The 26,548-nt window shown below is 40.5% G+C and overlaps 2 protein-coding genes across 4 annotated transcripts; one reads left to right on the top strand and one right to left on the bottom strand.

Annotated features, from left to right (window-relative positions):
• Window positions 1-237: 237 nt before the first annotated feature.
• selenon (selenoprotein N) lies at window positions 238-8,373 on the top strand. The gene is made up of 12 exons (XM_031758351.2): window positions 238-650; window positions 1,343-1,460; window positions 2,776-2,906; window positions 3,229-3,441; window positions 3,542-3,666; window positions 4,958-5,095; window positions 5,197-5,278; window positions 5,608-5,796; window positions 5,870-5,975; window positions 6,346-6,458; window positions 6,588-6,689; window positions 7,121-8,373. The coding sequence occupies exons 1-12, from the start codon at window positions 462-464 to the stop codon at window positions 7,286-7,288; spliced, it is 1,674 nt and encodes a 557-aa protein (XP_031614211.1). The 5' UTR covers window positions 238-461; the 3' UTR covers window positions 7,289-8,373.
• A 67-nt stretch (window positions 8,374-8,440) lies between these two features.
• si:ch211-15d5.11 (nuclear receptor coactivator 7) lies at window positions 8,441-25,581 on the bottom strand. 3 transcript variants are annotated; one of them, XM_031758337.2, is made up of 16 exons: window positions 25,427-25,581; window positions 23,998-24,220; window positions 22,150-22,346; window positions 21,801-21,880; window positions 18,418-18,561; window positions 17,770-17,940; window positions 15,435-15,566; window positions 15,160-15,344; window positions 14,704-15,077; window positions 14,453-14,612; window positions 12,526-12,712; window positions 12,191-12,307; window positions 10,937-11,089; window positions 9,874-9,969; window positions 9,560-9,633; window positions 8,441-9,414 (listed from the first exon to the last, which is right to left on the bottom strand). In XM_031758337.2, the coding sequence occupies exons 2-16, from the start codon at window positions 24,096-24,098 to the stop codon at window positions 9,279-9,281; spliced, it is 2,307 nt and encodes a 768-aa protein (XP_031614197.1). In that variant the 5' UTR covers window positions 24,099-24,220; window positions 25,427-25,581; the 3' UTR covers window positions 8,441-9,278. The 3 variants fall into 3 exon arrangements, with proteins under 3 accessions (XP_031614197.1, XP_031614195.1, XP_039459288.1); XM_031758335.2 differs by having other exon boundaries at window positions 17,770-17,943; XM_039603354.1 differs by lacking the exons at window positions 8,441-9,414; window positions 9,560-9,633; window positions 9,874-9,969 and adding an exon at window positions 10,017-10,623 and having other exon boundaries at window positions 17,770-17,943.
• Between the last annotated feature and the right edge of the window lie 967 nt (window positions 25,582-26,548).

Consider the following 26,548-nt stretch of genomic DNA (forward strand, 5'->3'; position numbering starts at 1 on the left):
AAAATAAATCGTGGCGCTTAGCTTAGTTTAATTGAGTTTTTCTTTTTTGCCAGTAACCAACAACGAATTTGGCATTTTGCTAAAAAATATATTTGAATTCATAAGAAATTGATCATAATATCAACTTTTTTTTAAAAAACAATTGCAACATTACGACACTCTCGCGCTTTTATTTTGAACGCCAAAACACTATACATCCGCTTTACCGTGCCAATTACATGCTAGCTTGACACCTTAACTGCATCCATATGGCTCGAGATTGGATGTGGGAAATAAGAAATCTGTGCTGCTAGCTAACATTGCACAGCTGTTGCCAGCGGGGGTAACGGCCAGAGAAGAAGCGCGATCCTCTCCTGCGGGGCAGAAAAAGTGCCGCTAGACTCGTCACACTTTTTAAAAGAGCAAGTTTACACTGAAAGACGAACATGCCCTCGACTAAATAGCTGTGGTGGAGGTCGAGGATGGCCGCAGACGTAGATAAAAGAATCCCGGAGGAAGAGAAGAAGATTTCGCCGCAGAATGGGAAGCAGAGACCGGGCTCGAGATCCTGGATCTGCAGGGGGATGTGGACTCTGCTGGTCGTCTGTGCTGTTCCTCTGTTCGCTTTTGGGATAAAGTACTACCAAGATGCCCAGCTCCTCAAACGTCATGTGAGACCCAAATCTGTAATTATGTTATATCACAGTTTAACAGTGATCTCGACTTGGTGGGTCTAGCTGTGTTAATAGAAACTTTGCAGTGACCTTCTCGTCCTTTTGAGGACCCATGATTACATTAATATCAGTGCAGGGACATTCTGCTGTTATCTTGCAGTAGTTTTCTCTGTAACAGATGTGTTTCGATTATTTATTTAGCGGACACGCAGTCACCATAAAGCTCCACATCTGCAGTTTTTCCACCCCCATAGTGTTTTATTATAGGGGGGTGGGTCTTTGTCACAGCTGCTAAAACTCACCCTCTTGTCCAAATCCACACTTGTTTGGTCACTGAGGGTCTCCAAGTTGTTCTTGCACCTCCCTCCCCCTCTTCCCTCCATTGTAAGGTCGCTGGTAGGCACGCGTCTGCTTCAGAAAGGGTGGTCTGACTGAAATGCATGCTAGGAATCTGCCTCCTCAGGGATGATCTTTATCCAGGCAGGATGCTCAGTCATTTGGGACAATGTAGCACATTACTTTAAATGTGTCACACATCTGAGGGAAGGTTTTTATAGTTGTAATAATTTAAAATATTTGCATTTCATGTGATGGGGTCTTAATGTCCTAATATTTTTTTATGCTGCATTAAAAAAAAAGCATGTGAAATGACCGTGAAGATCAGTCTAATGGATGTGTCCCTCCAATAGGAAGAGAGTGTTCGGACCCTGGGTGCCGAGGGGCTTTTTCTCTTCTCCTCTTTAGACACCGACCACGACTTCTATCTCAGTCCGGAGGAGTTTAAACCTATTGCAGAGAAGCTCACAGGTGCATCATGTTACCTTTCTTTCTGCTTGTCACTTTTGTCCAATCATTTTCCTTCAGTCTCCTTTGTCACTTATCGTTGTGGTCACAAGCTTACATACACTCATGAGGCATGAATGTCAAAGTAATCTGAGGATTTTACTGATTTCTTTGAATAGTTCTTTTTTTTCAGGGTGGAATGATTGTACAGCATACATCTTTAATGACTTAAAACAAGAACTGGGTGCACAAGTTTGAATTTATTTTGGACTTTCTCTAATCTACAGGGTCGAAACTATACATATAGGCTCATATATATGTATACATTCCTACTAATATTTGGCTAAATGTCCCTTAGCAAGTTGCGCCTCAACCAGATGCTTTTGGTAGCCACTAACAAGCTTCTTTTATAATTCTGGCTGTACTTTTGACCACTCTTCTTAACAGAATTGCTAGAGTTTATTTAAACTGATTGGTTTCCTGGCACAGACACAGCTTTTAGCCACAGTCTTATTGTAAAAAGGATTGAGGTCGGGGCTTTGGGAAGTCCAATCCAGAAGCTTAATGTTAACCTGCTTTATTGATGCCAAAATAAGTTTTGATGTGTGTTTGGGATCATTGGGTTTGAACACACAGTTGTGTCCATTTTTTAACCATCTACCTATTCATGTTAGGTGAAGTTGAAGTATAATGAGGTAGTCCTCCTTCCTCATTATTCCATCCACTTTGTGCAATGTACCAGTACCATTGGCAGCAAAATGGCCCCAGAGCATGATGCTGCCACCACCATGCTTAACAGCCAGTACAGTGGTCTTAGGTTTGATGATATGTAACATACTTCACTGTGGACAGTGACACTGGTGTTCCAGCAGTCTTGTCAAAGTGGTGAGATAACAGAGTAGCTTGTACTTACATACAGTTATTTGAAATGATGATCTTGGAATCTGTAGTTGTTTAGAAATGATGCCAAAAGACCTTCTCAACTTGTGTACATTTACAAGTCTCCTTTGTAAAGCTCAACTTGGCTCCACCGTGTTGGTCAATCCAATGAGTGCTGTCACAAAAAATCTTTTTTCTGCTGTCAAAGAGAAACTACCAGCTGTAGTTAATCATGATCACTAAGGAGAAGTTAATTGGACTTGGCCTTCAAGGTTAAAGACATTACAGAACCTTCGGCACCACTTAGCTATAAAACATGTCTACTTGTTCCGTCCTCGAAAAAGAATAGTTCAAAGAAATAATTAAATGCCCCAAATCATCATGACATTCACGCACATGGGTGTATGTAAACTTGTGACCACAAATGTTTAGCCTCACACTGACTCTGGTTTACTTACAGGGATTACAAACCCAGCGGATTTTGAGGAGGAAGTGATCCATGATCCCAACGGGGAGACTTTAACCTTGGAAGCCAAAATGCAGCCTCTCCTGCTTGACTCCATGACGAAAAGCAAAGATGGTTTCCTTGGAGTAAGACAATACAAAACTCTGCGTGCTTCCTTTATACTGCTGGTTTATTGTTCTCTTTCTCATCGCTGCTCTACAGCGTCTGCAGAGGACTGCTTTAATCAAAATCACAGCACAGAAAATCCCAGAAGGGCCTAAATTATAGTGTGTTGATGCGGTTATTGTTGATAAATGTGCTTGTACATTGTCTGACTGTCTTACTCAGCTCTTTGTGAATGCAGCTCATTCAAAAGGTGCAAGCAGCCTTGAATTGAATCCAGAATGAAACTGCTGAGAATTTGTAATGCTTGTGCTTTCCAAAATTACCTTCCTCCATCTCTTTCAGGTTTCTCACAGCTCTCTGAGCGGGCTGCGGTCTTGGAAGAGCCCAGCAGTGCCTTCTTCGTCCTTCTCCGCAAGCCAGTTTAGGGTGTTCTTGCCCCCGAAGAACAAGATAGAAGTCGGTGACACGTGGTGGGTGATCCCCAGCGAGCTCAACATTTTCACTGGATACCTGCCCAATAACCGTTATCACCCTCCCACACCAAGAGGCAGAGAGGTAGCCTAAGAATCCATCTCTGTTTAGCCTATGGTTAGATTATAACTTGCGATTATTGCACTGTATATAGTGGCTTATGGTTCCTTGGCTCTTGGTGCAGGTCGTCATCCACTCCTTGTTGAGCATGTTCCACCCTCGGCCCTTCATCAAAACCCGCTTTGCTCCGCAGGGCACAGTCGCCTGCATCCGAGCCAGCAACGACTTCTATTATGACATTGTCTTCAGGTGAGGAGGGAGTAAGGAGGATGGCGGTGTTTTTTAATACGTTTGAACTATTAAACTGCAAAATATGTGTATTATGCATTAGTGCTGATTGATGTCTAAAGCACACAGTGAATTTTAATGTTATTATGAGTCACTGTGTTCACTTTATTATTCTGTCAAAAGTTTGGAATTCTGTGTGAATGAATTCCACTTTTAGTTAGTGAGGAAACAAAAGATAGAATTGTTTGTTTTTATGCTCATTCATTACTTTGTAGCTTCCAGCTTTAGTTCCATATGACAGCCACAAACCATCGACAGAGTGAGCCTGGTTCTGTCGGAGGTTTCTTCCTGTTAAAAAGGGATTTTTTCCCCCCTGCTATCGCCAAGTGCTTTCTCACAGGGAGTGGGCTGATTGTTGGGGTTTCCTCTTTATTATTGTAGGGTCTTTACCTTGCAATATAAAGCGCCTTGAGGTGACTGTTGTGGTGATTTGGTGCTATATAAATACAATTGAATTGAAAAAGCACTCTAATTGTAAAATATTTAAAGCAGAAGTTTCAAACTCACTTAAAGGCCATGTTGGGAAATGAGAAAAGCGTGTATGTTGACGTGCTTTAAATAAATATGTAGACTGCTCTACGATCAACTTAGTGGCAGCTTTTATAAGACGAAATTCATTCAGACAAAACAAAATAATGAAGATTTACTACTTGTGATCTTACACATATTTCTACAAATCTCAGAGCCTGTTTCAGGGGCCTGAAAGCAACAACTCAGTACTCATGTGGGAAATTTCAATTAAAAGAAAAACAATTAGTAGTTATAGTTCTTTGACAGTAGCCTTTATGTCATTGCAGATGGTTGTACATGGCATCCCTTACACTTGGTAAATAAAAAAATCAGTCTCCCGCCTCTTGCAAAATTGTCTGCCTCCAGCATCAACTGGCCTTTTCTGTTACTCTGAGCTAGGTGGCTTGCAGGTGCAGTGGAAGGGCACCCTTCTGTTTAACTTGCTGTCTGCGTGAGGTGCATGTTGCTATGGTGACCATTCCCAGAAATGGGCTGGCCAAAATGTACTGAAAACCCAAAGTGATATGTGGGTAGGATTCAGTTAATTCTTGAGTTTGACACCTGTGGTTTGAAGTCTTTGTGATGCTGCTGTAGTGAAATAAAGCCTCTGACAGCTTTGTGAACGTCGAAAATCAAACCACCGTGCAAATGTTATGACCTGACTCCCTGGTTAGTTCTTGTAGGGATTTCCAACAGAGACTTATGTGCTCTCAATTTTGACTCCTTCTGTTCACCCCTACAGGATTCATGCAGAATTCCAGCTCAATGATATTCCAGATTTTCCCTTCTGGTTCACACCAGGCCAGTTCACTGGCAACATTGTCCTCTCTAAAGACGCCTCTCATGTCCGCCTCTTCCATCTCTATGTCCCCAATAACAGGTAAATCCCTCTCACACACACACAGACGGTCACATGTGTTCATATACTCCCCTATCGATAGATTGTTGTGAAGTTTGGGTGCCACCTGTGCTGTGTTACAGGTCTCTGAATGTAGACATGGAGTGGCTCTACGGAGCCAGTGAGAGCAGCAATATGGAGGTGGACATTGGTTACCTGCCACAGGTATGGCTGTATATCTCAACACTAACTGTTCTCATCACCGTGTAGCCGCATTTATATTGTTTTTGTTTTTTTAAGTCTGATTGTCCTAACTTAGTCTTTAAGTTAAGTCACATCTATTTGATTTCCAGTCAAACTGTATTAATGTCACTGTAACTGCCTGTTTTGGGATTAATTTAAAATACATATGGATTAAATACTTATGAATCTGTTCATTTACTCAGATATGAGGGGAATTTCACAGAATGTAAAGGATGAGTCTCAGAAAAGAAACACAAGAGTGTCTGATGTAAAGGGTGTGTAATATTTCTAACGAGAACTTGCGTTTGCAGTTAGAGCTGCAGTCCGCAGGCCCGTCCACTCCCTCAATCATCACTGATGAGCAGGGTAATATCATCGATCGGCGTGACAGCAGCAGTGAGCCCATCCAGTTTGTCTTTGAGGAAATCCACTGGACCTCGGAGATCAGTCAGGAGGAAGCTGCTCGCCGTATGGAGGTCACCTTCTACCCCTTTAAGAAGGTAATTCACTACATTCGAATAAGTTGATGATTGTGTTATTACAGTGTTGGTGTAACACTGTGCTCCTTCCCAGGTGTCCTACCTGCCTTTTTCAGAGGCTTTCGAGCGAGCCGAAGCAGAGCAAAAGCTGGTGCACTCTATTCTGCTGTGGGGAGCTTTAGATGACCAGTCCTGCTGAGGTGAGATCATTACCCTGCTGCTGATCCCACAGAACCGAATGCTCCTCTTTTTAATGTGATGCTTCAAGAGTGCATCACAGTCATTAAATTCCAGCTACTGGGTTTTTAAAGGCATACCAATTAAATACTAGTGTAAAGTGCACTTAAGCCCATTTTTATGCAAAGGCAGGTAAATACAGGTGTTACTAATGATGTACTAATGATGTTAATTAAGGATCTGTGCCAGTTATTCATGTCATTAACAATACCTGTGCTGGTTTATTATAACTCATTGAGTCTGCTGATTTTGACGACCATTACACCTATTTGGAGTTCTACCTTTTTCCTAATATGTTCACCGTATCCTTGTCTCCTACCCACGCTTTTATAGGTTCGGGGCGAACTCTCCGGGAGACAGTCTTGGAAAGTTCGCCCGTCCTTGCCCTCCTCAACCAGAGCTTTATAAGCAGCTGGTCTCTGGTCAAAGAGCTGGAGAACCTGCAGGTGAGCAGCTATAGTGGTGAAAAATCCAGAAAGTTGTGCAATTACTGAAAAATGTGCTTATCCTCCTACTTTTACTTGAAGTACAGCTGTGTTTCCACTTAATAAATATCCTGCTTCCTATTTTCCCAGGCTGATGAGCAAAACCCTGCGTTGAGTGAAAAGGCTCGCTTACACCTTGAAAAGTACAGTTTTCCTGTGGAGATGATGGTGGCTCTGCCCAATGGAACCATTGTAAATATTATTTTTCATAGAATTAAATCGTAGGCACAAGCACACTATTGAGAATATTAGGATAATAAATGTTGGCTATCTGCATTCTCCATGCTGCATTAGCAGTGAAACAACACAGTCAACTGTGAGGCTGATGGCAATGAAATAATAAAAATGAAATACGGTAACATTAGCTTAAGTGGATGCATCATATCCCTATGAGTGCCCACTGACTAGCCGAGCATAATAAAACTGGCACAGATATGGAAGACCCTGCCAAAAATAAAAAGTACTACATTGAAAGTTATTTACAGTTTTATTAGCAGCTACTGCAGAAAGTGTTGTGAAAGTCTTACTTTGAAAATGCCATATTAACGCCTGGCTTGACCAAGTAGAGATGCAGAGAAGAAAGAAGCCTCTAAAGCCTTTTATCATCTTTTATGTGGTTTCAGGTTCACCACATCAATGCCAACTTCTTCTTAGATCAAACTGCCATGAAACCCGAGGAGGAAGAAGCAACTTTCAGCTTCTCCAGCGGCTTCGAAGATCCCTCCACATCCACTTATATCAGCTTCCTGAAAGAGGGCTTGGAGAAAGCCAAGGAGTACCTGGCACAGTAATGTGTTTGAGCTTAACCAGACTGGGCAAATGATCCAAGATTAGGAAAACCTACCAAGCATCTGGTGGCGTTCCTCTTCTGTGTGTGTTGGCAGCTGGAAACGTTTTTGCCTTCTGTACTCTTTGCTACTATTTATTTGGACGACTCTCACGGTTAAAAAAAAAAAAAGTTTTATATAGTATTTGTATTGTGACAAGTAGAAATCCAAAGGCCTTCCACACTGAGCAGGAACAAATACAGTATGTAACACATTTAGACTTGCTCTTTATCCTTGTAGCTGCTGAATAACATAGCTATAAGATATAGATGGAGGCCTACCAAGTCCCAGTTTAGTGTCAGTACCATTCTTTAGTGCATTAGAACCCAGTATAGTATTCAGTATTTCTTCTTTTATGTGGTGGTGTTGCATGTGCAGTATTTATTGACTGACTGAGCTTCTCTGCTGCTGAGCGTACCCAGAGACGGAGCTGCTGGTGTTGTTTCCTCCAGCTGTGTTTCTGCAGTTAGTGAAGGCTTTGCCTGAAAGCTCTCCCCGAGCTGGGTAACGCCTGATGTTCTTGTTGAGGCTGCTGGAGGGAAACACCCTTCTCTGACTCAGGGGACAAAGGCAGCAAGAGGAACTTAGAAACTGGACTGCAGAACGTAAAATGAATGAATCAGACGTTTTCCCATATGGCTTGTGTTTAAAACCAAATGTTACAATCTATTCACAGAACGATATGACCACACCAAAGAACTTCTCTTTTACTGTGTAAGCAGATAAATTTGTTAGGCTGCTTTCCTATTATGGCTCATATTTGTGTAAATCAGGGTGAAAAACAGTTGGATTCTTGAAGTGGAAGACACTTGATTTGTTTCTTTAGTGAGGAGCAAATCATTTCTCTGTCTCTCTTCCCATCGTATAAACAGAACAGTTGGCATCTTCAAGTCCTGATTTCAGAACAGAAGAGCCCAGTGATCTCACACACACACACACACACACACACACACCCATGTAATATCTTGCTGCTTGGAGCCTTTAGAGGGGAAACCCCCCCCCCCAATATTCTTCTGTAACTAGCAGTGCCATTTGATTTTCACTTGTATAACAAAAACATTTTTTAAACAAAAAGAATTGAGTTTTCTTTATAACACACAGACACACAGACACACGTTTAAATTCACATTGTGCTGATTTTTATTAACTCATCTACAGTACTGTAGAGTGTAGTTAACGTAGATTGGTCTATCAGAGTAAGATACAGCTGAATGACATAATTACATGAATCTGAAGTATTGATTTTTGCACGTTCAGAATCCACAAATGAGGCTGTTAAAGTCAGAAGAAGTACAGATGATCTTCTATCCAGAAGGCTTTCTAAAAGCAGAGCTCCAAGTGTTCGGCGTTCGTTTTAGCCGTCTGCGTCACCGATGAATGAAAAGCCATTAAAGTGATGATTAGTGGTTAAGAAAGGGAAGTGGTTGCGAGAGTTTGGGCTGTACACATGCAGTTCAGAAAGCATTAAAGTGGAGACATGCTTTAACTATGAAGGGAGACGTTTACACAATAAATAATGGGATATTGTGAAGTTACCGATTCATATTAACAGCAAAGTGCAGTCTGAGATTTGTAACTTACTCCATTTGTAACTTACTCCATCTAAAAATTAGGATTCAAAGAATCCAGTTTAGTTCTACAGTTCACTGTAGCACAACTTAGTTTGTCTGCCAAACCCACAGGAATGAGTCAGCCATTAAGCAGTCCACCCTCAGAGCCCACTCTGTGACAGTAGGCTGTTAAGGATCAGCTTTATTTCAGTTCACTTTGTTAAAATCCACAGCACTTAATCACATGGATTAATCCAGAAGTTTAAGGTTGATTGTTTTCGTTTATGGATGTTACCATGAAATGAAGGAGCTGCTGCACGTTTCCGCTCAGTGATAAATTCTGTCTCGATTAAAGCCGATCAGCAGCGACGACGTGAAAGAAGCTGAAACGTCGTCCAATCTCCTCAGCTGAATTTCCACACTTCTAACTCCATGACTCTGAAGTCATCTGTTTCTGAAAGGCAGCAGTTATTAAAAGTGTAGCAGGGACTGCTACGGCCCAGGTATAGGTTCTCATCCACCCACAGACCGAAGTGACCACTGTGGAAAAAGAGGGAGGACAGTGGTTAGCGAAAGGAAACCGACCCTTCTTGGCTTGGTTTGAAAATAAGAGCAATATTATTTTTTGTAAGCCACAGAACTATAAAGTATGGAAGAGTGGAAGTCGAGAAAGCTACTTAATTACCTGCCTCCACCAATAGCAAAGCAATCCAAGTCTCCCTTAATAAAAAAGGAATTCTCTCCAGTCCACTTGAAACACTGCAGAGACGTCAGATAATCATGATAAAACTGAATGACAGACTCATTTCTCACATTTATAAACACAGGGAGTATCTCTGTTTTACCTCCATCAATTCATTTTCCCAGGAAGCATCATTCATCACAACTCACATCCATACCTTAAGTCATACCATCCTGTTATTTTGCATTTTAACCGGTTTAGAATATATTTTCTACACTAAAGAAAAAAAAAATCTGGATGGCTCTTTAATTGCTTACCTTGAAGCGAGGATGCAACATGAAGAGAAACGTTTCTCCTGTACCGTAAAACATCTCACTAGGCCTCAAAGGGTGAGAGAGGAAGGCCCCAAATATCTGATTAGGAAAAGTCATAAGAGAAAATTAAAAAACTAAAGACTAAAGATACATATTGTTTATTTGAGACAGAATAGTTCATTTTTACCAGTCGATATATTGGTAAATCGCTAGTATCAGCCAATATTTGCAGATATATTGGTATATTCAATTCAATTCAATTTTATTTAAACAGTGCCAAATCACAACAGCAACGTAGACCCTACAATAATACATACATATATATTCATTTATAACAGCTGATGAATGATAAATTAAAAGATGAGTAAATACGAGAAGGGAGAAACACCATTCAACCATATTATAAGCGTTAATGTTTCAGAGGTGGGCACCCTGCAACCTCCGTACTGTAAATGTGTGTTTGGAACACCACAAACATGACAACCAGAATAACCAGCTGATCTGAGAGTTCGGCAGAGCGTGAAAAAGTAATTCAATTCAACAGTCACCTCAAGGCCTTTTATATTGTAAGGTAAAGACAGTACAATAATACAGAGCCAAGCCCGACAATCAAATATCCCCCATTAGCAAGCACATGGTGACAGTAGGAAGGAAAAACTTCCTTTTAACAGGAAGAAACCTTCAGCAGAACCAGGCTCAGGGAGGCGGGGCCATCTGCCACGACTGGTTGGGGGTGAAAGAAGGAAGACAGGACTGTGGAAGAGAGCGAGCGATTAATAATAACTAAAGATTAAATGCAGAGAGGTGTATAAACACATAGTAAGTGAAAAAAGGTGAGTGAAGAAGAAACAGTGCTTCATGGGAAGCCCTCAGCAGTAACCTATGACTTGTGGCAATAAAGCAAGCACGATCATATTATCTTAACAAGTACTTATAAATACTACACATAAAAAACATTAGGGAAATCTGCTGATAGTCTACTGATTTGTCAGATTTTAAAATCACCAAATATCGGTCATGAAAATCCTAGATTGGTTGGGCTCTAGAGCTGACAGTACATTTTTACCTCATCGAGCGCATCCTTGATGACAATAATAACAGGGGAGTCCGTGCCGCTGAGTTTTCTGTAAAGAGACTTGAGGCTGGCGCCGTGACGTGACGTGCTGTAAGCCAGCTGCCATGTGTAGCCAACTGTCCTGGGAGGAAGCTCCTTACACAGCTGGAAACAGATGAAAGGCGGGAAGTAAAATAAATGAAATGAACATTAAAAAGGGTGACATAGCAATTAAATACTGGAGATACCATCTGTGTGTGCATTCTAGAAAAGGTTAGAAAACTGGCATGTATTCATTTCTGAATACTGAACTACCTGTAATAATAATAGTAATAACAGGCATTGAAGAAGTTATGCTATCTCTTCCTTGTCAACCCCACAAGGTAATTTCCGCTCATGTGGATGTAGCGTTTTCAGTGGGAGAAACATTCTGTCACTCATCCCAGTCACTCCTTCAGCATCTGCTGACTACAGGTTCCCCAGCCTTATACTGTTGACTAACAAAGGTGGGTGAGGTCAGTACCCCCCTGCCCTCGTCAGACCAGTGTTAGTCCCTGGCCATTGATCAGTTTGCACATTAAGGATCATGAAACTGACTTCACGACCCATTGTTAGTCAGTTTCGGTCATTATGCACATGAACAAAAACATCTTTCTGGGAATTCCTTAACTGCATGATTGAGCTTGCATCAAGACATTTCTTGTTAACCTTTAATTAAGCAGAAACACCACAGAATGAGTGACACTACTCTAGGACATCTATATAAAAGCAGTGTGTGAGCCAACTCAGCTTTCTATAAATAGTCCGCTAAAGATACTCGGCCATAAAACACTAAGCAGTAAATCTAACTGTATTATACTGTCGTTTATGAGGTCAAACAGTTCTTTTCTTACATCATTTTAAATAAGATTAACTATTCCTCTTTCAAAGTAATGACACAAAAACCCAATTTATATATATCCTATAATCTGATGAAACCCTTTAAAACTTGGGAGTGCTAAAATGATTTTCAACTGCATATTTAGTTTCATCAGCACATACTTATATTAACTTAAAAAGTCTCAAAAATGTAAAAAAAGGACAGTAATTTCTGTTGTAAGACAAGCTGTTGTTTATCATAAGCCCGGTTTTAATTTCTTTATTATGTCTTTACTTAAAGAACTTTTAACTTCTTGTGTCCCCTTGAATTCTGAAGCTAAACCTAGATGCTCTTACATCATCAGATGATTAAAACTCACATATAAACGCTTGTTTGGTGTCACCAACCTCTCTGACGTGTGAAGCCTCCAAAATCTGGCTGTTCTCAACAATATTACTGAGTCCTTCGGGGTCTCTATCAACGACCAGGAACGGCTTGTCTCTACTCTCCTCCATCAACACCATCTGCAAAAAGACACTTGTATGTTTGAAAAAGCTGTTTTTCTTCTAGAATATTCTAATAAAAACAAGTTTTTCTTTATCAGGAAACAAATGTTTCAACCTGCAGTGCAGGTCACAAACTTACAAACATGTTATTCTCCATTATCGGCATAAAAGTCCGACTGACCTCATCTCTCATCGTCTGCTATCCTGTGAGACCCAAACAATAATAATCCACTCACTTCCCAGTCGTCCCCTGAGTGTCTCTGAAGCAGCTTGTCCTCATCCTCCTCCTCTTCCTCCTCCTCCTCGTCTTCAATGAGTACGAATTCCTCTTCATCACGGTCTCCCTCCCTGTCCTCCTTTCCTCCCTCAAGCATACACAGGTCTGGTCGGCAGTGTTTTAAGTAGGCGTACAGCTCGTCGGAGCTACAGCAGGGAGGAGAAGGCACTCGCTCAGAAATGTTGAATCGACAAACAACACGACAGCTGCACCAACACAGTGAGAGCGTGACACCCGGGTGTGGTTTTCTGCTCAGCTGCAGGCGGAGAGGTGGGGAACGCTGGTTCAGCAAGCGGTGCCGGCTTTTGCTCGTTTATGTGGCTTTCAATTATCCTTTTACTGCCGCAGATTTTCTGGTTGCATTGTTTTCCTGAGATTCAGCTTTCTCAGAACAGAGTCAGTGCTTCAGTGAAGATCGCTCAGTTAAAGAGTCACTGTTTGGACTGCATGGATGTTACATTTGAATAGCCGTGTGAGAAGTATTCACAATCATTTACTTGAAAGTAGTGATGCCACAGCATATAAGAATATTAGAAAGAAAAACAGCAGTAGGGTCGAATTTAGTGTTGTTACATTGTTTCTATTTTACTGCATCACTATTACTGATGCTGACTCATGCACAGCTAATTGGAACTACTCCATACTATAGATGAGAAGGGTAAATGTAGCCGTGAAACAAAAACACTAGAATTTATGAAATGTTATAGAGTAGAAATCTAGAGTTGACTAAAACCATTTTACAGATTCAGGTACTGGCACCGAGTCTGACCAACATCGTTTTATTATTGGATGCCACAGTGGCCCTTATTATGCACACACAATTGGCTGCTGACAGACTGACTCTATTTTTCTGAAGACAAAGTAATGTTTATGTGTCCATTGTTCGCTGAGTGGCAAAAGATAAGCGTACAAAGTAAGCATTTAACTGACCAAGGAGCATTTAACAAAGTAAGCACTGTACTCGTTAGCATGAGTACAGTGCTGTAAAAAAGTACTTTTTCCTGATTTCTTATTTTTTTGCAAATTTGTCACACTTGAATGTTTCATATTATCAAACAAATTTTAATATTAGGGGTTCTTCTGACCTCCTAAATAAGCCTCCAAGGTATGCTGGCCACTCCTGGGAAAGTTCACCACTGTTCCAAGATTTCTCAGTCTGTCCATAATGACTCTTGCTGGAGTCCCAATGCCTTGAAAAAGACCCTTTGCAGAGTAATAGATCTCAATGACTTGGTGTTTTTAGATTGCACCATAATCTGTTGCTTTTGAGGTCTATTAGCCCACTTCAACTTTGCCACACAGGTTCTATTTAAGTGATTTCTTTATTCAACAGGTCTATTAGTAATGAAGCCTGTGTGTGGCTATGAAATTGAACTCAGTTTTCCAAGAAGTCTGGTTGATCACAGTATTCATGACTTAATAAGTGGAGGGCTTTACTTTTCACACAGGGTGTTCACAGCACTGTAGATGGATGACAACATAGCCAGTGAAAATAGTTGGCATGTCCTCTCTAGCTCAGAAGATTTTATATTATGTTAATAAAAGTTGATCAGTGCTATATCAGTATCTGGAAATATGACATTGATACCTGTGGGGAAATTGATGGGCAAGACTGTGGGAGCTGGAGAATTTGCTAAAGCACAAAGACGAGGACTTGTGAAATAGAATGACGACAGGGTGGAATATTTAAACATTTTTTGTTCTCTGGCTGAAGGCGCTCCTCTGAATAACCTGGATTATCGAGCACAGCGGCGTGGGCTCGAGATTTAACTAAGAGCTTTCATTATAAAGTGCAGTTGTAAAGATTAGGAGTCTTGAAAAAAATCTCCTGATTTGCATGACAAGAAATGCAGTTTTTCTTTAAATCTTTGAAGCGCTTTGGTTACCTTTCCTGTGACAGTGCAAGCCAGGTATCCCTTTTAGGTAAGGTTTTGGCTGGTCCCAGGTGAAGACCTCCGACACCCTTTTTCTTTCCTGCCGATGGCTGAACCCGCAGCCTCACAAACATCAGACCCCCAGGGCTACTCGCTGATGACCTCTGAGGTGCTGTGAAGGAAACAAAGAGCAAAGATGGCCTCACGTCAAAGGAAAAACGCATCTAACACATCCGCCAGACAGACATAATTCACATTCAGACCTGCAGTTTGATTTTTTACAGAGGTCTTCTCCATTTCTTCAGATTGCAGTTGGTCCATGTTCACTTTGCTTGTCACCTCTTGACTTCCACAGCAGAAGGTGGCAGCACTGCTCAGGACAGCCACTCCCAGGCTGCCGACCGATGCTTCAGTCAGCACCTCCAGAGGGCTGCTATCCAGCTCCTGTTCAGCTTCAGCCATGTCCTTGCTCTCTGCCTCCTCATCTTCAGAAACCTCCTTGGTCAGGCTCAGAGCCAGTCTGGATACATCCGCTGGAGCAGCAGACACCAGAGGTGGGCATGACTCCCCCTTGTGATTCAAGTGACCTCGTTTTTTGGCTGTTTTCAGCTTCTGGAAAATTTTATTCCCCTTTCTCCTGAAAAAAGTGAAAAAAAGTGGTTATACTGGCATTTCATGTAATCTGATATCCACGTGCTTAACTATGCATCCCTGCTGACCTCTGCTGCGAGGTGTTGAAGTGAACATGTGAGATATCAGAGAAGAAGGAGACAGATGCCAGATTGTCAACAGAGTATGACAGAAGGTACTCCTCGCAGCCATGCTCCTTCACCAGAGGATGTGTCTTACACGGATCAAAGAAGATTTTATTAGAAGTCACCAGCAGGATGCCTGAAACACAACCCTGACAAAGAGAGACAGAAAATGCTAACGTTAACTGACAAACGTCCAAAAAAAAGTAAACCAACCTTCTCAACCTGTTCTTCAGACTCACCTTACGATCAGTGATGTAGCGGCAGATCAGTTTGAGATATGGCATGGGCTCTGGTCCCTCCCCCTCACAGCACTCTGGTGGCAGAGCCAATAAGCAGAGCTGCCCATCAGGCATCGGTACTGCCTCCACATCCTGTCGGGATCGCAGGTAACAACAAAATACAGTGTTTAATAGAGAGTAAAAGGACTTTTAGTCAATAAGCCCTTCTGGCTTTAGTCAATGTAAATGTTTGAGCTGTTTCTGTTTTTATGGTCTTAAACTGAAGATAACATCAAAAGCATTTTATATCCGTATCAGTGTGTCATTTGTCAGATGTTGCTGTTTGTTCACTGCCCACATCACTTTTCCAGCCTGTTCTCAGAGCTGTGATGTTTTGCTGCTCGTTTCCACAGTAACAGTCATTTGATTCATTTTACAGCCTTCTGGCCTCATGTTTTTCTTAGCCGTGGAAAAAGCCCCAAAATGAAATCTTGGTGTTTTGGGGGTTTTTTAAAATTCATTACAATCATAATCTTCTTCAGCTTCTTTATTATTAATCCATCGTTTTTCACGGTGACTTGGCTGTGGATCACCTCATCATATTCAGCTTCAGTCAGGTCTTAAGCAAAACACCAATATCTGAGTTTCTAAATATTTTTATTAATAAAAGATCTGCAATAAAAATCTGACCCACAAAAAAAGCTCAAAAGGTTGGCACGAAAATGCACCCTGGGTATCAAAATGTCACTTGGAAATGTCAAAATATTAAATATGAGTCAATATTTTTATGCATATAAATATAAAAAGGATGGGCATCACATTAATACACATTAATGCCATGAACAAAAATATATCTAACACATACTTTGGGTGCTGAGGATATTTACAATGAGTTTTTTTTTTTGTGATTCAGTTTTTATTTAGATTATTTTCACGTGTTTTTGATATATTGAAGTACAATTATAAGCATTTCATACGTTTTAAAGACTTATATTGCCAAATAAATCTAATTTATGAGAGACTCAGTATTTATAATGTTGACCCTTCTTCTTATTAACTTCTGCAATTCTCTGTGGCATGCAGAATATCAGCTTCTGGATGAAAACCTGATTGATGGGGATCCATTTAAGCATTATCAGCTCCAACATGCTAGAAAATGAACAGATTTAAACAGAATTGTCCCTGAATTGTTGGATGAGAATGTTTTTTTCAGTATGGTGCCACAGAAAAAAAACATTTGGGTGGTTTGTTAAAATAAAACTCCACAGGGAACGTTTCGACTTGGAGTTCAAGGGGTAATGTGATGTTATGACCAGACAATGATTAAATACAAATTACATCAAGAGAAGCTGTTATGGTTCAAAACAGCCACTTATTTTTTTGTAAGCATTTACTGCATTTCCCTTTGCAGCTACCCTGGCCTAATGTTTACACAATACAACATGTTCTGCTGCACTTATTGGCTGTTTATGAGGAGAAACCGAACCTTATAATCTCAATAAATGCACAATGTAAGAGTAAACGGCTGATTAAAAACTGTGATCTGGAGCCTTACAGATAAGTAAGGGTGCATATCACATGGCCTAAAATGCCTTCAGCAGCTGGTTTCTGGGTTTGACTCCCAGCCAGCTGGACCTTTGCTACAAGTCATTCTTCACCAGTGCTTTTCCCACTCTTCCCGTCTGTCTCCACTATGCTCTCTGAAAAAGGCAAAAGGTTCTTACGCTTTCTTAATATGGCACCAATTCCTTACATTAGTCATTTCATGATCCTTTCTTTACACTGTCACGTAAATACTTTTTATGATAAAAAGAAATCCAACAGTTCCCTTTGAGCAAACATGCCTTAATGACTGTTTTCTCTCATTAAACTGCAGGGGACAGTTAAATGGCTCACAAACCAACCAAATAAATTATACTTCATACAGAGTCCTATATTATGGTGCCATGATACTATCCCTGATTCAAACACTGATGCATCAGTTTTAAAATCGTAAATAGAAATGTTTATGAACACACTCATTTATTATGGCTTTGTAGCCTGATAACAGGCAGAAGTGGAAACTGAAGTGGATTCAAATGTCTAGACCCAGGCACATATGTTTCTGAACAATGCTACAAACTCTTTATTATAATCTTATATACAAAGTAACTATGATCTCCAGCTATGAAAATATCAAATAGCAAAATTTATCTGTATAAACCATAAAGAAGCATAAAAGTGGGCTTTTTTAACCACTTACTTTCACTTCAGTCACATGTTATAAAAAAAAAACAAAAAAACCCAACAAAACTGCAAAATCAGTACTCTCAGAATTGCTCCACATGCTATTATTATCAGTTGTATTTCTGCTTACCAGTAGTTTGTCGTATTCTGCTTCTGGTGACGGGGACTGAGGCTGAGCAGCGAGTGGATTCAAAAGGTCTTGATCTACTTCCGCTTCTGGTCTCTCCTTAGTATCGGAATCCAGTTCTGGATGCGACGATCCTTCTCCAGGAGAAGTGTTTTTTCCTTTTGGGACGACCAGCTGCTTAAGAGAAAATGCCATTGTAAGAATAGCTGTGACACTCACGTGGGCACTCCGTGTAACACTGGAAGAGAACAGAGCAGTTCCTCATTCTACAGCCCTGCATTTTCCTACTTCTTTGTTTGTAGTGACATCTAGGCTCCATATAGGGGTCTGGATGTGAGGTTGGGCACTTTGTTTTACAGCTACAATATACAAATTTAAAGCATTAATATGACAACACTTAAAGAAATTATGACTTTGAGCCTGTTCTTTCTCATAAAGATAAGTTCTGGTTGGGTAGTGATGCATACATGGGTTTAAGGTGGAGCAAAAAAAACAAAACACTTTCACAGGCGGGCAAGAGGGAGGCACTGCTTTGCATTTCAAATCAGCTGCAGCAGGTGTGTCATTCTGATGTGTGTACACGCTTAACAGTCGCACCAAATATGTGAGTCAAATGTCAGCAGCTGTCATGTGCTTACAGTTGACACTTACTTCTCTGGCGATGAGGGAAGCAGACGACAAGGACGGTTTAGTTCCTTTAAGGGTGGACCGGTGACCCATGTCGCTCTCCTCCGTTGAGGATGCATTACTGTTAAACTTAGATGAGACGCTGAACACACCATCCCCAGGGAGACCCTGTGTGGGGAGAAACACAAACACAAGAAAGTCTCTGTCAGTAAATTGAAATCTGATTACACAACACAAGGAGAGGTCATACTTTAATAATGAAAGACATAAATGGGCCTGTTTTGGATTTGCCCAGTACACTGCCAGGACCAAATAAAGACATAGAATCGTTCTGTATTTTGTTTTATTTGATTGTTTGTGTGTGTGTAGGAAAAGCAATTGGGTTCCTTATCAAAGAGTTGGTTTAATATAAATACAGCCTCCTTAAATGCACATGGGGACATCATTTGTTATGGAGCCCTCTGTGTGCTTCCAGTTTAAACGAGTTCAAACATCAGTGAATCGGATTGAATTTCCAATAAACCTGTGGACACTCACACACACACACACACACACACAAAAATCTATAATTGTTTGCAAGTAAGATCATCAATTTGAAACTGTGGGAGTCAAGCATAACGACTGTCATCGGCTGACAGATGGATCCATCGACCTAAATTTTATTAGTGGCGCCTGACATATTATGTAACCGTGGAAAATCACAGTGCTCTCGTGTGGGCGTGGGCTTTTAGCCGTGTCTTAGGACATGGACATGTACGCATTAGTGCCGGCTAACGCACAATAATTTGGTGAGTTGCAGCAAACATCTCATTAATACACAATACCTTAGTTTGACATCTAAGTGTACACATAAGTGCTGTGAGTGCAGTGCATATTAGATGCAGTGGAGAAAACAGCGGACGCACCCAGATTTCAATGTATATCAGTCGGTCTTTATTCCAGAAACTTGGCCCATGGAGACGAAAAACTCATAAAAACACAAGAAACCAAATAAAAACAAACAAAATACACCCCAAATCGCCCTCCCACAAACAGCCAACTACATCTGTGTCCCATCAGCGAAGATGGATAACGTATGTGGTTTCAAACCTCATATCCATCGAGCCCACAATCTCATTCTCAGAGGTGTTGAGCCTCCAAATAAACTTATACATGAGACTTCTAACTAAAGCTTCAATTGTACTCACTCCAGCTGTTACAAACATCTCACTTGCACTGAGCCACCTCAGTTTCTTCAATAATAACCTCAGAGTGTCATTATGAGCTACGTGAAGTTGAAGCGTGCTTTCCTGTAGTTCACTGCATGCTGTATACAGAGGTGAACATATGCTATAATTAAAGAGATCTTCGCAGTATCTTTACACGCATTTCATGCATATGTAATCTGGCATTGCCTATAAACATAATCGTCACCTGTCATTTGATCTGTAATAACATGTCCCACATCTTTTTCCTTATTATCTGAAATGCTAAACGCCTGTCCTCAACTTCTTTGACATACATCAACATACAGATTTAAAAGAGCTGGGGACTACATCTCTCCTTGTCTAACTCCATTGTTCACCGCTAATAAAGCTGAAACTCTCCTGACTTTACTCGAAGCCGCTGGTTGGCATGAGAATAAGCCACAACTCTCACCATGTATTTTGGTAACCTTTTTGAAAACAGAGAAGTCAGTCTAATACTGGCATATTTATGATGCTTGACAAAAATATGATCATAACCTTCATGCTTTATTACCTGGCAGCTCAGGTATAGTATGTGCCCTAATGACCATAAAGTCAGTGCTTTCAGTATTATCCACCTTCTACAGCTCACTAGGAAAACAATTGAATAAGGTGCTATAATGCTTCTGTCATTATGCAACAATGTTATTTGTTTCAGAAATCCCTTCGACTGTATTTTGGAGCAATATCCTGCAGTTACTACAAACTCTCACCTCTTTCCAGAAACCTGTCATATTGTTACATAGTAGCTTCTCCTCCAGCAGATCAGCTTTTTTTTTTACAAATAAAATGGACTGCATATTTATACGTAGCATTAGCAAGCCTCTTATCCTCAAACACGGACACCTGTCTGGGTACATCTGCTAAAACCCATTTATGAGCTTCAGCATGATACTCTGCTACATATTTATTCCAATCAGATGTTACATATGTCATTTTTATGTTTGCAGTTGGGCTTACTGTCTTCATGCAAAGCACTTGTATAAAGAAATGTCAGTGTTTAATGTGATCTTTAATGTAAAGTACACATTTCTTACCCATATCCTAACTGAGCTCGTTTCTATATATCTGTAAAAATGTATCATTAACAGAAAAAAGAATGGAGTACCCATAAATGCACACAGCTGGCTCCTTTGTGAAGCTATTTAATAAACTAAGCCAGCTTTTTAGAAAAGCCCAGATTTGGATAAAAGTTTCAAGGCTCCCTGTTAAAGGAATGTCTAATCACATGGACGCCTAGACACCGAACTGTCAAAGGTTTTATTGTGTGAGGGTAAAATATGTGTTGATATGGGATTATAGGCACAGGTAGGTGTGGCGTATGCTGAACTGAATCAGGTGACAAGTACACTACAGCGCTTTTCAATCTGTGTTAAAGATACACTTCTATGAAAAGGCCACTCCTAGAGTGACACCTATATGTGGAGAGCTTGTGTGTCCATTGTGAGTTTATGTAAGTTGTTAATAAGTGTTCAGAGGACTGGTCAGATCTTAGAACTAGCAGGTCTGAATTAGCTCCCTCATTTGGTTTATCACCCCTGATAATACATGTTTAGTCTTTTAGCCCTCTACACATTAAATAGAATACAATTCAACTCACTCTCAGTATGATTTAAATTACAAAAAGAAAAAAGAAAACTGCACTATATCAAAGCATAACAGCATTTAGAATAAATACAGAGCAAATTTAATTTCAATGAAAAAAAGGAAAGGATTAAAAGTGGGAGAAGGCAGAGGGAGGACAGACAAACAAATCTTCTCATCTTTTACCTCATTGCTACATGCTTAGTCATTCAATTTTAAAATCCAAGCCGACAAACCTTAGACTGAACGTCTGAGAATGCAATCCTCCTGTATTTGTTGCAGAAGCTCTTAAACAGACTCTCTTTGCCCATGGTGTCTGAGAACAGCTGAGCGATTTCTGATTCTCAATCAAAGAATCTGACTCTCAACTCATCCCTGAACCTTGGACAATCTTTATCAAATTCTCTGAAGACCATAAATTATGAAACCAATTACTACCCACAAGCTACTAACTCTGGGACACCCAATGATACAAAGTTACATAAATCAGCCAATAAATCCATAAATTCAAAATTTTCTCTTACATATTCCCACAGCTGTGTGCCTCACCACCCACAAGAAGTCAAATAAAGTTTAAAAGAAAACCATGTGACTCACCCTGCTGCTTGGGCCGTCACCTGACGATCCGCCCACTTGCTCCTTTGTCACTACAGTATTGTTCAGATCCCATGAAGTCCCTGTGTGGAAAAAAACACACATTTGTGCCATGCCATTCTGGTATGATAAAGCACTCCGAGCAGCAGCAGCAGAAGTATGAGGAAGCAGCTTAATATCACAGTTACTACAAGTCTGCTTGAATACTGGTTTAAGTAATGAATATGAACCAGCCAGCAGGCTCTACATGTCAGTTATAAAATGCTAATTCAAGCTGCAGTTCTTCCAGGAGTGCTTAGCTTCTACATGATGCAAACAGCTTGCCTACGGATATCGAACACTGCAGGAGTACCTGCCAGGTAGTACTGCCGCAGCTTAGGGTTTCTGATGTGTGGGATGTGGTTGAGGGGTCGATACACAATTGTCTGGTGCTGGAGCTGGCTGCTGGTTGTAGCCTCCTGCAACACTCGGCCCGATGGTTGTGTCTCCCAGGGCCGTTTTGCAAACTGTGGAGGCTGAGAGACACCAGCAGGCAGCTTGGATCCCAACCTGAGGCACAGAGAATCAAACACAGATTTAATGCCTTTATATTAAAGCTCAGCAATGTTTAACAAGGCTCTATACTAACACGCCAATAATCCAACTAATATTTGGTTAAATGTAACTTGACCAAACATTTTAGTAGCCGCCAAGAAGGTTCTTGCATAACTCTGGGTGGATCTTTGACCACTCTTTTTGGATGAATCGGTAGGATTAATTTAAATTTGTTGGTGTCCTGGCACAGATTCAGCTTTTAAGTATAGCGCACAAATTTTCAGTAGGATTGTGGTCTGAGTTTTGGGAAAGAAATCCCAGAAGTTTAATGTTAGCCTACTTTAGCTATTCCAAAACCAGTTATGATGTTTGGGATCATTGACCCAGTTGTGTCCAAGTTTCAACTGTCTACCTGTTGATTTGAGGAGAAGGTGAAGAATTTGGAAGTAGTCCTATCCTTCATTATTCCATCCACTTTGTACAGTGTACTCGTACCACTGGCACTGGCTACAGTGTTCTTAGCTTTGAAAGCCTCACCTTTACTCCTCCAAACATGCCTCTTGCCATTGTGGCCACAAAGCTTAATCTTTGTCTTGTCTGACCATAAAACTTTCCTCCACTGTGGACAATGACACTGATGTTCCAGCAGTTTCCAGTTCATGGCAGGCTTAAGCCTTATTGCTTCCTGTGTAGTTCCTGAACATCCTAACCAAAGTCAATTTAGGCAACAATTTAGGTCTTCTTCCAGACTTTGGAAAAAGTGGTGACATATCTCAATAACATCTACTTATGCACAATTGTTTGAAATGATGATCGTGAAATCTGCAATTGTTTAGAACTCTGCTTTCTAGATCTTCACTGAGTTCCTTGGACTTCCCACTGGTCCCACTGAGCTTGTCAAACAAATCTGTTTTTATTGCTAACAAAGATAAACTACCAGGATTAGTCATTCATGATCACCAAGGAGAAGTTAATAGGCCTTGGCCTTCAAGTTTAATAACACTGTAGAACTTTTAGCACCACTTATTGAAAAGTGTGTGTGTATAGTTGAATCTTTATGTTTACTTTTGACCCTGTCTGGATTAGAGAATCCAAAATAACTCCAACCTTGTGACCCGATTCTGGCTTTTTAAAGTAATTTAAGAAGTGTGATGTCCAATGATTCCATCCTGGAAAAAAGAACCGTTCTAGATATCGTTCAAGTCAAAAATTACCATGACACTAATGCCCATAATGGGTGGATCTAAACTTCTAACCACAAATGTATGGCCGAGAATGAATATTAACACTCAAATATAAATTATATTTTAAGGTGGACTTTCCCTTTAACAGCAGGGATTCAAAGATTGTGTTGTTTAGAGTATCTGAAGTGTGAATAACAGACTACAGCAGCGTTCACAGCCAGATCCCAGTTATTTATAGGGGAGTAGGAGTTGTCTTTGCAATGGCTAGAGAAGAGACTGAAAGAGTTCCTGGCAAGATGCTATGGCTCTCACCCACATGATGTGACTGAGCGTGGAGTTGTTGGAAATTTGCATTTTGGGATTCTGTTTAGTAGTCAGGCATCACACACAAGGACTAAACTGTAGATTACTCAAGCTAATATCAGTCAAACATATCACAGGCATGCTTTTTTTTCCAGTAATCCAAGTATTAAAGGCCTGACCTGGTCTTCACATTGCCGAAGTAGCTAGTCCTCGCCTTGTCTCTCTGGGGCTCACGGTCCATGGCTCCTAAAGTCCCAGCCCTCCTCACAGACTGAGCCATTTTCTGTTTTTCTTTAGTCTGTTGCTGGCAGCAGTGACAGATGCAGAGGGACGAGTGGCTCAGCTGGCATCCTTCCTCCTCCTTTTATTCCCCATGCCTACCTCCTGCCCCAGTTATGGCACCTACACAAGACAGCAATAAAGTCAGAAAATGTGGAGTGATTTTACAAGCATCCACCTTATTATGAAAGAGAGATGAGGGAAGCAAAAGCCTACACTTTACAACTGACCCTAGAAAGAAGTGAGATACACATTAACAGGGTTAATCCAAGCAGGAGAAATATTTGGCACACTCTTAAATAGGCTGCAGCCTGACCAAAATGATAAGACCTGGGAAGAAAAGAGCCATTTAAATCTTCAAATCAAACAAGCAGAGCACAAACTTATATGATGCCTCATCAACGGCCAGTCACATGCTACTATAGCCCTGTTATAGGACAACTATCACAGTCGATAGAACGCAACAACATAAGCATTGAATCATAAAAAGGTTCACTTTTTATGCAATCGGAACAGTGGGATACTGTAGGAAAACAATATTACAACATATTGCAACACTGAACTGTATTAATGTTTTCCTTCACCACCGTCTTTCTGCTCAGAGAGACCTATAAAGTAAGGTTACACACACTCTCTGACTTATTAACCCTCTATCCTCTCCCAGTGGCATACTATGAGATAATAAAGGGCAAGAATACTCAAGGGAATTAAGACAATATTGAATTTTTTATATTCAATAAAAAATATCCATCTAAATACGTGCTTACGGTCAATAGGAACTATAGTGGTCAAAGATTGCTGACCAGCTTACCATTTTGTTTTGCATTTCTGTAACTATGTAAAACAGGATATTATTATGCAGGAATGTCCTCATAGATGGATCAGATAATGTATGTGAAGGCTTTTTAGCTGCGGAAGGCGCCACTTAGACACTACTTAAAACTATGTTCACGTCGTAATATATGCACCATTGTAGCTACAGCCTAATTCCTGCATTTCATGTGGCATCCCAAAGCTCACATCCCTGAGCGATTAGTTATTATATCTGAATTAGCGGCAACAGCAGTGTTAGCTAGCTTAGCTTTGTACTGCACACTTTAGGAACATTACACAATCATAGTTTAAAAGAAACGACAATAACATGCTTCCTGTAAATGTTTAAGGTGTCATTATCAGCGTGGAGGAAGTAAGCACTTGAGACGACATCACAGAATCATCAAGACAACAGCTATGGCAAAAATATATATATTTATATACATTAGCGGCAGATTTAGGGGAGATGGGGGATTTATAGGAGCAGCAGGTTAACCGAGTGTTTTCTTCACTGACCTGTGTCTAGCCCAGGGATGGAGACGGGTGGCGGTCATATGAGCGCGTCTTCATATTGCAGTGTTATGATATCACTGCAGACAACAGTAACAAGTTCCGCCCTGTTCCCCGGCGTCGCGCCGATTCACAGCTACCTGTCAAGATTGTTCCTCCACCATCGGCAGGCAACGGCGAAGGCGGAAGTATGTAGCAGGGAAACATCTCGTCTTTTTACAGCATCTCTTCTCATCACTTCTGAGACCGAGGACTAGTTTGTCCAAAGAACCCTTACTATAAACGTCAGAGAATACAATACTACCTATGTATTTATATATAAATACAGGCATATGTATTTCTTAAACAATATTATAATCAAAGAGCAATCTTTTCTAAAAAAACAAATAATATAAAAGATTACTGTTTCCCTGAAATAAAGTAGGGAAATACAGTATGTGACAACAAAACAACAAGAAAAATGGTTAAGCTTCACAGCAAAAACAGAACAAACAAAACAAAAATCAATTTAATCAATTTATGAAAAATATAATGCAGGTAACCACTCACTGGTCACTTTATTAGGTATGCCTGCTAGTCCAGAACTGTCTTAAATCCTTCATGGTACAGATTCAACAAGGTACTAAAAACATTCCTCAGATTGACATGACAGCATCTTACAGTAGCTACAGATTTGTTAGCTGCACATCCATGATGCAAATTTTGTGTTCAACCACATTCCAAATGTACTGTCTGTGCGGTCGATTTAGTACAGTGAACTCAATGTCATGTTCAAGGAACCAGTGTGAGATTATTTTTGTTTTGTGACATGATGTGTTATCCTGCCAAAAGCAGACATTAGAAAATGGAAACACTCCAGTCATGGTCATCAACAATTACTTAAGTAGGGTGTTGTTGTGTTTAAATGAGGCTCAGCTGGCATTAAGTTACCCAAAGTGTGCTAAGAAGTGTGCTATCCCTCACATCATTACACCACCATTAGCAGCAACCTAAACTATTGATGCAAGGAACAATAGATCCATGATTTCATGTTGTTTGTGTTAAATTCTAAAACCGGAATGTTGTATCAAAAACTGAGAGTCATCAGATGTTGTATCCCAGTCTTCTATTGTCAAGTTGTGGTGAGTC

The sequence above is a fragment of the Oreochromis aureus genome, linkage group 19 (genome assembly GCF_013358895.1).
Source record: "Oreochromis aureus strain Israel breed Guangdong linkage group 19, ZZ_aureus, whole genome shotgun sequence".
Lineage (NCBI taxonomy): Eukaryota > Metazoa > Chordata > Actinopteri > Cichliformes > Cichlidae > Oreochromis > Oreochromis aureus.